Source organism: Emys orbicularis, chromosome 3 (assembly GCF_028017835.1).
Source record: "Emys orbicularis isolate rEmyOrb1 chromosome 3, rEmyOrb1.hap1, whole genome shotgun sequence".
NCBI classification, from domain to species: domain Eukaryota; kingdom Metazoa; phylum Chordata; order Testudines; family Emydidae; genus Emys; species Emys orbicularis.
The window spans coordinates 18,311,180-18,328,393 of NC_088685.1; the positions used below are offsets into that span (position 1 = coordinate 18,311,180).

The 17,214-nt window shown below is 44.5% G+C and overlaps 1 protein-coding gene across 1 annotated transcript in view; it reads right to left on the reverse strand.

The window, feature by feature from the left end:
- Positions 1-17,214, reverse strand: part of TNFRSF21 (TNF receptor superfamily member 21) — a 69,251-nt gene that overhangs the window by 36,624 nt on the left and 15,413 nt on the right. Inside the window, exons 2-3 of the mRNA XM_065401859.1 lie at positions 15,648-16,302; positions 13,146-13,649 (exon numbers count right to left, since the gene is read on the reverse strand). Of these exons, the coding sequence (XP_065257931.1) occupies positions 13,146-13,649; positions 15,648-16,302 (1,159 nt within the window). The remainder of the gene's footprint in view (positions 1-13,145; positions 13,650-15,647; positions 16,303-17,214) is intronic.

Genomic DNA, 17,214 nt, shown 5'->3' on the forward strand with positions numbered 1-17,214 from the left:
CACAGGACCCTCTGTTGCTTTTTACAGATTCAGACTAACACGGCTACCCCTCTGATACTTGACACCATGCAAGGCACTGCATTTAGCCGTATGGAATGGAAATCTATCAACCTCATGAAGAAACTTGCACAAATACAGACAGATATCATCTTCCTTTCCAAATGCAAACGGATGGACATCATACCAAATGGACTGAAGGTGAAAAATCCATTGCTATCTACATACTGCACAGACCACAGTGAGAGATTATGCCATACACTATCAAAGAAACTGAGGAACCACCTGATCAGCATCCTATACAGCAAACAGATAAACATCAAGAAAGAGCTCTCCAACCTGGAGACTTTCATAAATAACCAACCCTCCACACAAATGGACTTTACTAAAATAAGACAGGAGATCTACATTACACACTTCACCTCTCTACAAAGGAAAAAGGACCGTAAGCTGTCTAAAATCCTACCTGGCACATGGGGCCACAACAGGGGTACCCCTAACTCACCCAGCAATATCGTCAATTTATCCAGCCACACACTCAACCCAGCAGAGGAGTCTGTCCTATCTCGGGGACTCTCTTTTTGCCCCAGCACCCCCACGAACATGATACAGTTCTGCGGTGATCTGGAAGCCTACTTTCGCCGCCTCCGACTCAAAGAATACTTTCAAGATAACACTGAACAGCGCACTGATACACAGATACCCTCCCACCAACAACACAGGAAGAAGAACTCCACATGGACTCCTCCTGAGGGTCGAAATGACAGTCTGGACCTATACATAGAATGCTTCCGCCGACGTGCACAGGCAGAAATTGTGGAAAAACAACATCGCTTGCCTCATAACCTAAGTCGTGCAGAACGCAATGCCATCCACAGCCTCAGAAACCACCCTGACATTATCATCAAAGAGGCTGATAAAGGAGGTGCTGTTGTCATCATGAACAGGTCTGACTACCAGAAGGAGGCCACCAGACAACTCTCCAATACCAAATTCTACAGGCCACTTTCCTCAGATCCCACTGAGGAATACACTAAGAAACTGCACCATCTACTCAGGACACTCCCTACACTAACACAGGAACAAATCAACATACCCTTAGAGCCCCGACCGGGGTTATTCTATCTACTACCCAAGATCCACAAACCTGGAAATCCTGGACGCCCCATCATCTCGGGCATTGGCACTCTCACTGAAGGACTGTCTGGATATGTGGACTCCCTACTCAGACCCTACGCCACCAGCACTCCCAGCTATCTCCGTGACACCACAGATTTCCTGAGAAAACTACAATGCATTGGTGACCTCCCAGAAAACACCATCCTAGCCACCATGGATGTAGAGGCTCTCTACACAAACATCCCACACACAGATGGAATACAAGCTGTCAGGAACAGTATCCCTGATGATGACACAGCACAACTTATTGCTGAGCTCTGTGACTTTATCCTCACGCACAATTATTTCAAATTTGGTGACAATATATACCTCCAGACCAGTGGCACCGCTATGGGCACCCGCATGGCCCCACAATATGCCAACATCTTTATGGCTGACCTGGAACAACGCTTCCTCAGCTCTCGTCCACTCACGCCCCTTCTCTACCTACGCTACATTGATGACATCTTCATCATCTGGACCCATGGGAAGGAGACCCTGGAAGAATTCCACCATGATTTCAACAGCTTCCACCCCACCATCAACCTCAGCCTGGACCAATCTACACGGGAGGTCCACTTCCTGGACACCACAGTACAAATAAGCAATGGCCACGTTAACACCACCCTATACCGAAAACCCACCGACCGCTATGCCTACCTTCATGCCTCCAGCTTCCACCCTGGACACACCACACGATCCATCGTCTACAGCCAAGCACTGAGGTACAACCGCATCTGCTCCAACCCCTCAGACAGAGACCAACACCTGCAAGATCTTCACCAAGCATTCTCAAAACTACGATACCCACACAAGGAAATAAAGGAACAAATCAACAGAGCCAGACGTGTACCCAGAAGCCTCCTGCTACAAGACAGGCCCAAAAAAGAAACCAACAGAACTCCACTGGCCATCACCTACAGCCCTCAGCTTAAACCTCTCCAACGCATCATCAGTGATCTACAGCCCATCCTGGACAATGACCCCTCACTTTCACAGACCTTGGGAGGCAGGCCAGTCCTCGCCCACAGACAACCCGCCAACCTTAAGCATATTCTCACCAGCAACCACGCACCGCACCATAACAACTCTAACTCAGGAACCAACCCATGCAACAAACCTCGATGCCAACTCTGCCCACATATCTACACCAGCAGCACTATCACAGGACCTAACCAGATCAGCTACAACATCACCGGCTCATTCACCTGCACGTCCACCAATGTTATATATGCCATCATGTGCCAGCAATGCCCCTCTGCTATGTACATTGGCCAAACTGGACAGTCACTACGCAAGAGGATAAATGGACACAAGTCAGATATCAGGAATGGCAATATACAAAAACCTGTAGGAGAACACTTTAACCTCCCTGGCCACACAATAGCAGATGTTAAGGTAGCCATCTTACAGCAAAAAAACTTCAGGACCAGACTCCAAAGAGAAACTGCTGAGCTCCAGTTCATTTGCAAATTTGACACCATCAGATCAGGATTAAACAAAGACTGTGAATGGCTATCCAACTACAGAAGCAGTTTCTCCTCCCTTGGTGTTCACACCTCTACTGCTAGCAGAGCACCTCACCCTCCCTGATTGAACTAACCTCGTTATCTCCACACTGATTTATACCTGCCTCTGGAGATTTCCATTACTTGCATCTGAAGAAGTGAGGTTCTTACCCACGAAAGCTTATGCTCCCAATACTTCTGTTAGTCTTAAAGGTGCCACAGGACCCTCTGTTGCTTTTTACAGATTCAGACTAACACGGCTACCCCTCTGATACTTGACACCATGCAAGGCACTGCATTTAGCCGTATGGAATGGAAATCTATCAACCTCATGAAGAAACTTGCACAAATACAGACAGATATCATCTTCCTTTCCAAATGCAAACGGATGGACATCATACCAAATGGACTGAAGGTGAAAAATCCATTGCTATCTACATACTGCACAGACCACAGTGAGAGATTATGCCATACACTATCAAAGAAACTGAGGAACCACCTGATCAGCATCCTATACAGCAAACAGATAAACATCAAGAAAGAGCTCTCCAACCTGGAGACTTTCATAAATAACCAACCCTCCACACAAATGGACTTTACTAAAATAAGACAGGAGATCTACATTACACACTTCACCTCTCTACAAAGGAAAAAGGACCGTAAGCTGTCTAAAATCCTACCTGGCACATGGGGCCACAACAGGGGTACCCCTAACTCACCCAGCAATATCGTCAATTTATCCAGCCACACACTCAACCCAGCAGAGGAGTCTGTCCTATCTCGGGGACTCTCTTTTTGCCCCAGCACCCCCACGAACATGATACAGTTCTGCGGTGATCTGGAAGCCTACTTTCGCCGCCTCCGACTCAAAGAATACTTTCAAGATAACACTGAACAGCGCACTGATACACAGATACCCTCCCACCAACAACACAGGAAGAAGAACTCCACATGGACTCCTCCTGAGGGTCGAAATGACAGTCTGGACCTATACATAGAATGCTTCCGCCGACGTGCACAGGCAGAAATTGTGGAAAAACAACATCGCTTGCCTCATAACCTAAGTCGTGCAGAACGCAATGCCATCCACAGCCTCAGAAACCACCCTGACATTATCATCAAAGAGGCTGATAAAGGAGGTGCTGTTGTCATCATGAACAGGTCTGACTACCAGAAGGAGGCCACCAGACAACTCTCCAATACCAAATTCTACAGGCCACTTTCCTCAGATCCCACTGAGGAATACACTAAGAAACTGCACCATCTACTCAGGACACTCCCTACACTAACACAGGAACAAATCAACATACCCTTAGAGCCCCGACCGGGGTTATTCTATCTACTACCCAAGATCCACAAACCTGGAAATCCTGGACGCCCCATCATCTCGGGCATTGGCACTCTCACTGAAGGACTGTCTGGATATGTGGACTCCCTACTCAGACCCTACGCCACCAGCACTCCCAGCTATCTCCGTGACACCACAGATTTCCTGAGAAAACTACAATGCATTGGTGACCTCCCAGAAAACACCATCCTAGCCACCATGGATGTAGAGGCTCTCTACACAAACATCCCACACACAGATGGAATACAAGCTGTCAGGAACAGTATCCCTGATGATGACACAGCACAACTTATTGCTGAGCTCTGTGACTTTATCCTCACGCACAATTATTTCAAATTTGGTGACAATATATACCTCCAGACCAGTGGCACCGCTATGGGCACCCGCATGGCCCCACAATATGCCAACATCTTTATGGCTGACCTGGAACAACGCTTCCTCAGCTCTCGTCCACTCACGCCCCTTCTCTACCTACGCTACATTGATGACATCTTCATCATCTGGACCCATGGGAAGGAGACCCTGGAAGAATTCCACCATGATTTCAACAGCTTCCACCCCACCATCAACCTCAGCCTGGACCAATCTACACGGGAGGTCCACTTCCTGGACACCACAGTACAAATAAGCAATGGCCACGTTAACACCACCCTATACCGAAAACCCACCGACCGCTATGCCTACCTTCATGCCTCCAGCTTCCACCCTGGACACACCACACGATCCATCGTCTACAGCCAAGCACTGAGGTACAACCGCATCTGCTCCAACCCCTCAGACAGAGACCAACACCTGCAAGATCTTCACCAAGCATTCTCAAAACTACGATACCCACACAAGGAAATAAAGGAACAAATCAACAGAGCCAGACGTGTACCCAGAAGCCTCCTGCTACAAGACAGGCCCAAAAAAGAAACCAACAGAACTCCACTGGCCATCACCTACAGCCCTCAGCTTAAACCTCTCCAACGCATCATCAGTGATCTACAGCCCATCCTGGACAATGACCCCTCACTTTCACAGACCTTGGGAGGCAGGCCAGTCCTCGCCCACAGACAACCCGCCAACCTTAAGCATATTCTCACCAGCAACCACGCACCGCACCATAACAACTCTAACTCAGGAACCAACCCATGCAACAAACCTCGATGCCAACTCTGCCCACATATCTACACCAGCAGCACTATCACAGGACCTAACCAGATCAGCTACAACATCACCGGCTCATTCACCTGCACGTCCACCAATGTTATATATGCCATCATGTGCCAGCAATGCCCCTCTGCTATGTACATTGGCCAAACTGGACAGTCACTACGCAAGAGGATAAATGGACACAAGTCAGATATCAGGAATGGCAATATACAAAAACCTGTAGGAGAACACTTTAACCTCCCTGGCCACACAATAGCAGATGTTAAGGTAGCCATCTTACAGCAAAAAAACTTCAGGACCAGACTCCAAAGAGAAACTGCTGAGCTCCAGTTCATTTGCAAATTTGACACCATCAGATCAGGATTAAACAAAGACTGTGAATGGCTATCCAACTACAGAAGCAGTTTCTCCTCCCTTGGTGTTCACACCTCTACTGCTAGCAGAGCACCTCACCCTCCCTGATTGAACTAACCTCGTTATCTCCACACTGATTTATACCTGCCTCTGGAGATTTCCATTACTTGCATCTGAAGAAGTGAGGTTCTTACCCACGAAAGCTTATGCTCCCAATACTTCTGTTAGTCTTAAAGGTGCCACAGGACCCTCTGTTGCTTTTTACAGATTCAGACTAACACGGCTACCCCTCTGATACTTGCTTCCTCTACACTTTTCTCTGAAAAAACCCTGTGTAGTCCACATCAGTTAGTGTATAGGACTGACTTATCTAGTCATCCAGCTGGTTTCTTTGGTGCAGAAGAAAGTGCATATCCATCCAGACAGTACAAGCACCTTATGGCATTTTTACAGCTTGCACAGAATTAATCTTCACTGTAATTCTGGGCTATGGACTGGTAACTCAGGAGCTCAAACATGCCAACAGCAAATGCAGTATGAACCTATACAGAGAACACAGAGGGACACTGCCAGGCCTGGGCTTTAAACTCCCCCATCACACCAACAAGTCACCCCAAGACCACCACTCTGGATGAAGGGAAAAAAGCTTGGGGGGAAATTTTGGCCTAACTTAGCAGTAGCTATCAAATGGACAATCCCACCTCTACAAGAGAAATTAAACTCCTCTCTCCACTTGCCTGTCACCTCCTGCCCTGTTTCAATTTGTGTGGGAGGCAAGATTCCTCTCAGATCTACCAGACTCCAGGTATAACATCTCCCTCTCTAGCCCACAGCTATTATCTTACCATGATGTGGCAAATCAAAGTAAGGCACACCCTCTCTCAAGGAGCTAGCTGAGTGTCCTGCTATCGGCTGGCATGGCTAACACTTTAGAGAGGATGCCTCCAATGGGTGGGGCTGGGTTTTTTAAAATAAAGATGTGAGCTCACACTAAGCATACAATACATGGATGCTGACCATATTAAGTCACCCCATTGTCAGCCAAAACTTGGGGCTGTTCCTTCTGAAACCAGATGATTAGAAGAATCTGTCAGTGCTCAGTGGCAAAGGGATCTGCACATACTGCAGTACAGACAGATGTGTTGCACAGCAGGACCTGGTAAGTAACTAAGAACCAGTCTTGAGACATGCCAATAACAGTGCTTGAGAACAAGGATTCCATGACATATGGAATCAACCCCATGTCTTCCTGATTATGTTTAATCTTACTTCAAAGAAAACTGCCAACTTTTTTCTTCTGTTTGCACTTTCCTCGTCTGAATCCCAGAGGAAAACAAGAAGCAACTCCTGTATGTTCCCTTCAGCATTTAGAGGCTATGCAGTTCAAGCAATGAATGTGGCAAAGGAAAGCTTAAGTGTATGGATTTGGTATTAAGTAAATTTACATTTAAGAAAAAAAAAAAAGAGATCCCTCCCCACCTTTAAATACAGCCCATCCACATCCAATTTAACTAGATACTGTGCTCCTGAATTCAGGATTGCCCTAAAATATACATAAACCACATCATTAAGGAACCAGTTTGGAAGGAGGTTACATATCCAACTATTTAGTCCACTAAGGAAGGAAAGGAGACTGCCATTTTGTAAACTACAGCTATACTTTCAAAGGGCAACTCCATCTATGGTTGTAATATTATTCAGCCATTCACGTAAAGGTGGATTTAGTGTAGTCTGTATGGAAAGTTAGCAAATAGTGCAAAAACGCATGCCCTAATGCAACAGACAACAGAAGTGTTTTAAGGTCAAGAACATGACAGTGCAGCTGCACTGATATTATTTGGATGCATGAAACACATACTTGCTTGTTTCTGTGTTTGCAAGTTCCATATCACTATTCCTCCTCCAGTAAGCTAGCAGGCTGCTAGAAACCTTCATGTAACTTGGGCCACAGGGCAGAAGATGCAAGGATTTTGGGGAAAGAGGACCCTTTGCTTTCCTCGTTTCAACATTAAATGTAGTCCACTGTTTCAAACTAGCCTTTTCAAAGTCAACCCTGTTGATGTAGGAGGTTTACTGGTAAAATGTGTACAAGAGTATTCCCACAAAAACACACACACTTATGGCTCTGAACTGACTTCTTCCCTGCCCTGAAGAGATTGCAATTTTAACAGTCATGGGGAGGAAAGCATAATAAAAGCAGAGCGATTGACCACTGTATCTGGCACACATCTGGTAAGATCCAAGGGCTCTGTGTTTAGACTATAGTGTAGGGTTAATTAAGGAAATGAGGCCAGGCAACAGAGAAAAGGATAACTGCTAGCAAGTGGTGTAAGATTACCCAAGAGACAAGAGGCTGTACTGCTTGCTATATAACTGCTGAGATGCCAGACACCTACGGTATGTCTATCCTGCTGATGGGAGCGTGCCCCCCAGCCCAGGTAGACACATGCCTAAACTACCATGCTAAAAATAGCAATGTGGATGTTACGGTATAGATTAGCCAGCTAAGTATGGACGTGAGGGAGAGGGGACGAGGGGAGGGGTTTGGCAGACTTGTACTTGGGCAGCTAGCCTGTGCAGCGACATACACACTGCTATCTTTAGCACGCTAGCTCACACAAAGCTAGCGTGTATCTACCACCCCGGCTGGGGGAGACGTTCCCAACAGCAGCACGGACACACCACTAGTGTCAGATGAAGACTGAGGGATGTTCTCTTGATGCACAGCATTTACAGCTGAAGAGGTGCCTCTATAAATAGGCGCCTCTATAAATAGGCAAAGTCCAATTTCCTAAAATGGAAACAAGAGTACGATTCCTGCATGGTTAGTGCAAGGTTGAGGTACTTTCAATGACCACAAGCCAGGCAATACTATCCAAGCAGGAAATGAAAAATTGTACAAGCACAAGTCAAGGGACACTTCAGCTAAAGCAAACTGGGGGTCGGGACCCTTCAAGGGGTCGCGAGGTCATTACATGGGGGGGTCCAGGAGCGGTCAACCTCCACCCCAAACCCCACTTGCCTCCAGCATTTATAATGGTGTTAAATATATTAACAAGTGTGTTTAATTTATATGGGGGGGGGGGGGTGTCGCACTCAGAGGCTTGTGATGTGAAAGGGGTCGCCATTAAAAAAAGGTTGAGACCCACTGAGCTAAAGCACAAGTAGGAGAACCAGAATGTAGAGAACCCAGGATTTCATAGAGCTATGATTTCATTACTCATCTAGTTTAAAGAAAGACAGCCAAAGCTTAGCAGACCAGAGAGACATCTGCAGATCATTAAGTTGCAGTTGCCAGAGTAGCAACTGCTTTCAAAGCAGCTCTCCGTTTCTCTCGTCTATTTTGGCAGGTAGACCGACATTAATCCCTGTTCTCAGATACTGCCTGCCAGAGACACATTGAGATTTACATGTATCCACGAAGGGCTGTTCCTTCACAGACATAACTTCAAGGGCTATATTTTGCCATTTGTGTCTATGCCCTTTAGTGAGGTGCTCCAGAGTATAACCTCGCTCTTGTACATGAGACTATCAGGTCACTCAAAAAAAAAAAAAAAATCCAGATACCTCCCCATACAGTTTGTGATTCATTGGGTCCCTTTAATACCCCACCAACAAAACGTATGGTAACTGCAAGAAAAGATTACGGTTTTAAGTATGTGCAGTGGCACTTGTTCAGTGGCCAAATCCCACTTATTCACATGAGTAGCCACAGAAGTCAATGTGACTGAGTCAACAGCCAGAATTGAGCCTTGTAATTCTATTAATTCAGATGACCAACCTGTCGGGTAAGCTCAGTGACAAGTGTCTCACTAGCATGGTTTGAAACCAAAGCATTAGTATGAATGACTAATGTTTACAGCTAAGATGCTAACTATTCATAGTAGCGTTTCCAATAGCAACCTAATTAGTCCTCTTAATATACTGTTACCTGAATTTTACATTTGTATCTGGACTAAGCTCCTCCAAGCAGGGCCTGTACCTTTGTCATCCTGGTAAGGCACCACATAAGCCTGTGGGGATGTATACAGCAAAATCTATTGCTGGATTGAGTTTATGCACTTGCTGCCTCTCTGTTAAACCCAGGCCCAAGTCTAAGGGATCGGAATGATTTCCCTTTTCACAGAATACTTTTAGACTCAGGAAAAAGAGAGTGTATTTTGAAGAGACAATAAAAGCAATTTTACTTTGATGGCAAAAAAGGCATAAAATGCCCTGATTTTACCTAGTGCAGAATATTTGACTTTTAAAAGCCAATGACAAATCTACAATGGTATAAGAATCCCTGTGCAAAGTGCACTTTTAATTAGGCATGTTGACATGCACTGACAATAGCAGTTATATTTATCAACATTTTGAAGAGTGATACAAGAAAGGAAAGTTTAAAGTACAGGTGTGATCTGATTAGGCAACTATGGAGAAAAGGCACTTACTCAGATCTGATCCCTTTCCAGCCTGCTTACATGGGGAACAGATTTTACGCCAAAGCACTGTCAAGCCAGCACAGCGATGAACAAGCAAGCAGGATGCTGTTCTGGCTCACTATATCAAAGGAAACTCTATCCAACTCTGAACTACAGAAATGTTATTCCTGGTTTGTGCTACACCAGGAAGAACCCAGCTCGACTTTCCGATTCCAGCTTGAGTTTGCAGGGCTGGCAATTAAGAAAACATTTATACTTGATAGTGGTTCACATGAGATAGTAATTAAAAATATGGAATACCAATATACCAGATCACACACTGTTACGACTGTGGGGCAGCTGGGCCAAACCTGAGTGGCACTGCAACCTTGTGTGGCTGGTCACAAGACCCAGAGTGGAGAGCCCAGGCCCAGCCCTCTGGGACACGAGCTACTGCTGTGGGGTGGGCTAACTTTCCAATCCCCTCCCTCCAAGGGCCTCCCCCTCCGCACCAGGCCAGGATTAGGGTTGTGATGCCAGGGTGGACAGAGCATACATATAATTGTGGGTTGCAAAAAAAACCACACACACACACAAAATGCAGTTGGAGTGTCACCTTAGTAAAAAGTTTGGGAAACACTGATCTAATGAGCTGAGCACAGAACCGGGAGCCAGGAATAGCAGAGTTCTTTCTAGGCCTCGCTCGGATACTAACCAGCTGCCAGGCCTTGGGCAAACAAAACCATCTGCCTGTCTCCTTGTATCTGTTCCCTAAAATGGAGAGTATTTAACTCTGAAGGGACTTGTAAGGATAAAGACTTTAAAGAACACTTCATTGTCTAAGTGCTGGAAAAAGCACCCTGCAGTAATTGGATTAAAGGATTTTTAAAAAGACAGCTGCTAACAAAGCTACTGAATCTTATACAATAATGAAGCCCCTGAGTTGGAGTGTTGCAGATCTAATTTATCCTTATTTATAGAACCTACTATGGCAATTTCTCCATAGCACCGAAGTCTCAATACCCCTGTGAGGTGGGGAAGCGCTATAGTTAAACAAACTGAGGCATGATTAAGCAGTTGGCCCAAGATCAGACAGGAAACAGAACCCGGGCTCCTATGTCTGTCTTGTTCCATAATCAGAAGGCAATCTTTCTTCCCTTGCGCAGAGAATTGGATTTAACTTTGTATAACTGGTTTTAAGATCTGCCGCTAAAGACTGTGTATATTAGTATCTAGACTCTCTTGGTGCAGTCTAGATATTGATCTATTTTGATTTTTTCCCCACAATATTCCTTTAATCTTTGCAAGTACATCAATCCCCATCATCCACCACTCCAAAAACAGCATAGCTTGCAAAACCCTCAACAAAAATAGAGAAGTGATGCATATCTTGTGTGGTCCAGATCTTGCAAATGTCAAGTTCTGCACTGAATTTTACAAAGCAAAATTGTAGCTTTGTATAACACACAACATAGCTACACAAGACTTAGACCATCACAACGCTCAACACAATTCAGACTATTAAAACAATCTTATTGTCTGGGACAACCTAGGTTTATAAACTAGTGAAAAGCAATTGTTAGCCAGACAGACTTTAACCTTAGCTAACTTTGAGGTGCAGTGACCTACTGTCACGCCCATCCTGAGGCTGAAAATGACAACAAAAGCTCTCTGCCTCACTCTTCTGCCACTCAGTGCTGTTTACAAGAAATGGAAGACCCATACCTCTGGCTTGTTACTTTGAAGTGAAGGCATTTATCATTGTCACTTGGGCCTCACCCTCATGCACTCCTCCTAAAATACTGTCTATGCTTCCCTACAAGATGCAACATGGGATGCACCTGCTGTTACTCTTGAAATACCAAATAAAATAAGGAGAGATAGGCAGCTACTTTTCAGCCTCTGGTGTTTTAATGGCAGATCAGCAGCTGATCATTGAGGGACAGACAATCATGAATTAGTTTTAGAAAAACCTTATACTGGATCCAAAAAAAAAAAAAAAAAACCTGGCCAGACACCCAAATCTGATATGTGGAAAGGATTGGTTATGTGAACTTGGAAAAATTATTTTTCAGTCCTGGTCCAGCTGAGAGTTTCATCATTAACCTTCTCTTTTACCAGGCCTTTAGTAGAATAACTGATGCTTCTTCCCAGGCACAGCAGATGATCAAAAGTGATGGGGCATTTAACACTGGCAAAATTTATGAATAGAGTGATGGTTTTACAAATAAAGAATATATCTGCTCCCTTCCCCTCTATCAGCCATTTAGCTGTCTGATTTCAAGTAACATAATGGTGGCTGTATTTAACAGGACCTAAAGGGGACAGGGGCTGAGTGAGCTAGAGTCCCCCTCTTCCCTCCCAGCATGCTCGGCCCATCCCCAGCTCATTCCACCACGTTTCTGTGATGCCTGTTATATCAATATCTTCATTTAATACTAGGCACTCAAATTCACTCATCTTAGTATTTAAACTTCTAGCATTTGAATACAAGCACATGAGTGGAGTCCTGCAAATCCACGGATCGGATGCAGATACAAATTTTGAATCTGTGCAGGGCTCTAAATATAGGATCTCAAAGGCAGGAAAGTAGCTGTCATAGCCTATGAGGCTGCTTCCCTGCCTTCGAGATCCTATATTCCTTCTCCGCCCATATACAGAGGGAGGGGAGGTGATAGATCAAGACAGGCAGCAAAATCTCTCATGCTCCTATTGCCGCGGTTTAGGCAGCCAAGCAATTTAGGAAACCTCTCCCGACTTCAATGCCGTACCAGGTGAGTTGGAGAAGGAGACAGCTGCTTCTGCAAAGCAAGTCAAGAAACCATACTCAGAAGCGGTCAAAGGATGAGTGACACAGAAGATGTTTCCTCTACCTCCATTTCTGGAGAAACAGAAGAGCGAGTGGAGAAAATGGAAGGGAAGCAGACAACAGAGGGGGAAGAAGCTGGAGGGAAATGTGTAACCTATGGAGGAATATTTAGTGAGGATCAGGAATGTGAAGATTTGGCTTGCTGTTGATGGACACAGTAGGGTAGAAACTTATGACTGACTCACTAAACATGATGGTTGCAGATCAATGGCATCTGCAACCAACATTTTTAACATGGAAGAGGCCTTGAGGAGTTCTGCAGCTAATTAATGGAGAAAGCAAGGGACACTATTTATTCCCTGTATAACTGCTGCATTCCACCTGCAGTTAATTTCTCGGTTGCTATTACTCACCATGCCCATTGCAGTAGTAGATCCACTTCTCTCTGTTCTGGGTTGGAGTAACGGATTTTTTCAGAGCAGCCTTTTCCACAATGGCACTGGGATCTTGCCGAGGACCCTTCTTCAGAGTCCGTGAGCTTTTCCGAATGCTGCACACAACTATAACCACGAGAACTAGCAGCAGAAACAGGACGATCATCCACGGTAAGTGTTCATTTATATCAAAATGCTTGTGGGCGTTCTGGCGTGGTGGTCCTCTCTTGGGGGGCACATAGGGGATGCTCGATTTTTCACCGCTTGTCATCTCCAATGCTGGCTGCAGTTTCGGAACTGCCTGGCTGTGTTTGTGGTAAAAATTTTGCTGGTGATTGGTAGCCCTGGAGTTTGAGATGGTCACGTTGACACCATCCGTCTCATTATCTGAGGTTTCATTGTAAATGTCTGTTGGGTCGATCGTGCCATTGTACACATTTGGTCTATGAGAGGCAGCAAAGCTGGAAACTGAAGTGTTGACACCTGTGAACAACAGAGAAATTGAGGACCATGGGGGGGGTGGGGGGGTGGGGAGGGGTTGTTTCTTTTTTTAAATCTTAAGCCACACAAAGACCCCACAATTGGAATAGTCATAGCATGCTTCCTTTCAAAGTGCAAAAACACAGACTTTGAGGGGCTTCTACTTGTCTAGGACATTGAGATTCAGTTTTAACTACATAAGAAATAAGAACACCACAAAGTTTGTGTCTTACACACCAGTCCGCTCACCTTATCTCTAATTACTTTGGCTTACTTTGTTAGACATTGGATTTGTGGCAACTCCTCATTAAAGACTGCTGGGTGATGAGAGGGATGTTGTCAATTTATATTCAGCCCAAGTTTTAGACTGTTTTTTAGAAACGAAACCATGCAGCTTTTAGAGAGTTTAAGGTCAACAGGAAAGCTTCTAAACCACTGTGTTCTCCCATAACGTTTGTAACCCAAATATTGCAGTAGTTAAAATTAAACTGAAACCGACTTAACTGATTTTGGTAAGAGAAACGCAGAAAGTAAAACATCATAAGTAGCTGCAGGAAAATTATCCATTTCAGGAGCCTAGTTGTTCTTATGAGAGGCTTGAGGTTCCTTGTCCACAAAGTATAACTTTTAAATTGAGTATGTTCCTTTTAGGTGTATTTTCCTTACTCATCTCTCAGTTATTTTTATATCATGAATAGATTTATGCATTAGTGGTAGCCCTAGAGTTTTAGTCAATTTTATGAATAAAAAGCCTTGTAAAAGAAGAGCAAAGACTAGCATAGCAGGGACTGTAGAGTACTCACAAGGCTAGTATTCTTGAGATTGTTTCTATTCCCAGTCCTGCCAGTGACTGGCTGTAACTTTTTGTAGTCATTTAAACTCTGCCTCAGTTTGTCTGCAAACTGGATATGAATCTTGTCCACATTTGAGAGCTACAAATTAAAACCTTAGTAATTATTAAGGATTCAACCGGAGAGAAAATTTAAACATAATGGATGAGGTTTGAGTGTGATGAGAAATTTGGGGTGCGTCAATATGAGAATGTCCCATTTCAGAGCTGTTAATGAGGCCTAACTTTCAGGTAGCACTGAGCACCTACCCTCTAAATACCAGGTCCCTTTAAGGCATCTCAAATTGAGCACCCCAGCCACTGACACCCTCAAAATAATCACTTCTGACAAGTCTCAGCTAAACGCACTCTGAGTTTAGTGTTTTTGTATATTGCTCAGCTTCACTCTGCTAAGTCACTGAGGAATTCTTTTGTATATACACCTCTACCCCGATATAACGCGAATTTGGATATAACAGCGCTCTGGGGGGGGGGGGGCTGCGCGCTCTGGCGGAGCAAAGCAAGTTCGATATAACACGGTTTCATCTATAACGCGGTAAGATTTTAACTATTTGATAGAGCTTGGGAGCATTTTGTATTGTTGATCATGTTAAAGCAAGTAGAGTGATATAAAATGTGCGTTTTCCCTGCCAGCAATGGCTTGTGGAAACCTTAAAAAATATATATATATATATATATATATATATATATATATAAAATAAAATTTAATATAAGGATGTTTCACGCCAGACTTAATATAAATGCCCAAACAGCTCATCTTAAGATAGGCCATCATGGTACATATAAAAATACTACTGGAGATGAGATAGTTTCTAGGGAGTTACAGTTTCAAGCTTCCAACTCTCCTGCAGAAACCACTGTTGGAACAAGGTCCTCTCTGTTCTAGCATGTTGGTTTAGTACAGATGGGAGTGAACTGCTTTTTAAGTGTGTTCCCAAACTGTGTTACAGCCTTCGAGAGCAGCAGTGCAGTTTGAGCCCATCAATGGTGCAAGAGCAAGTGCCCTTTTAACAGCATCAAGGAGCCAAGAGTTTTGCAATTCGGTCCCCCCAACTGAATAGCTGGATTCTTGCTTCACTGCAGCAACATAGCTGTAATTTAAGCCTGTTATCTTTTTAGTGGGGGGAAAAAAAAAAAAAAAAAAAATCTACCTTCGGGAAGAAAAGTGGTAGATGGAACTTCATAGTTTACATCATCCTCTTCTGGGCTCAGTGAAGACATAACTGTGTTAGGAAGAGATGACGAGAACCCACAGATGTTATCGCTTTCCTTAGTTCCTGTCTTTATCACCACCATATTCTTCCTCAAGCAGTTAGTGAATGTTTTGCATCTTATCACACTGGAAGGCACATCAGAAAAGGTACCACGAGGGCATGGTTTACATCTAACATCTTCAGTCTCCGTTCCTTTCTTTCGCACACCCCAGCCAACTGGGCAGACTGAATGAGGGACGCAGGTATCATTAAACTGAAAGGTACCAGAGGGGCAAGTGCACTCGCGGTCAGTCAAGGCAGTACAGTGCGTTTTCTCCACCATTGGCAGTTCGCAAGGTTTTCGACAGACGTGGCATCTCTCTATACCATTCTCATGCTTAGTAAAAGTCCCATCTGCACAAGGGCTACACTCTCTTAAGGTTGTCTTTGTACAGTGCTTAGACACATAGGTTCCCGCTGGACATCTGTCACAGATCAGCTCTTTGTTAGTGGCACGGTCTAGGTGGTGATATTTTCCAGAGGAGAGGCTTATGGCATTCTGTTCAGAAGTCAGCTTCGACTGAGCACCAGTGGTGCCAAGAAACACAAGTACCTGAAAGAGAGAAATATGCAAGATATTAATAAATAAAAAGTAACAGTGAGCCCTATATAAGATCTATCCCTTCACCAACCAGTATTTGGTTAACATTGGAGAGTCATCCAAGGTAACTTCCTGCTTCTTGTACAGTACTGAGAACAGCCCAGCTGTCCCCAACAACGTTGGGTAGACCGGAGAGGTGGGATAAACCAGGATAAAGTTCTAGTATTCAGGGGAGAAGTGGCCAGTGAGGCTATGGATTTAGCAGAAGGGGATGCAGAGGAGAGAATGGATTTTGAAGATGTATAGGATTTAGCCGATGCCTGGATGCAACAAGGAGCGGACTATAGTCATTTTGATGCTTATAGCACCTTACATTTAGTCTATCTGAACAGCACAGTGTAAGCACTACTTCCTGTCCTTGAAGGGATTACAACTAGCTTGAGAGAAGAGGGATTACATCAACACAGCAAACTTTGGGGTGACGGTGCTCCTACACTGACAGAAAAACTCTTCTGTCAGCATGCACTGTGTCTACGCTCTACAGGAGGATGCCGATATAGCTCTGCTGACACAGACGTGCAGGTGTAGTTTCTGAAGTATAGCTATAACTTAAGTTTTAAACATAAACTGAACGCCTCTCTACTGGGGCACCATAGCAGATGCTGAGGAAATCGTGCTACGATACAGGTGAGCCCCAAACACAGGGATGGAGAAGTTAAAAAACTGATCAGCAATTGGGCCAGAGATTTACATTCATTCATATGCAAGACAGGCAGAACTCCACACTAGAATGTTTTATAACTGGATTATGTTATTAGGTTTTTCACACTATAGAATAAGACTCCTGCTAGATAATATGGTTTTGTTTACATATGCCACTATATTAGTGTTTTAACCCCATAATCTACTATGTTAGAGGCATTT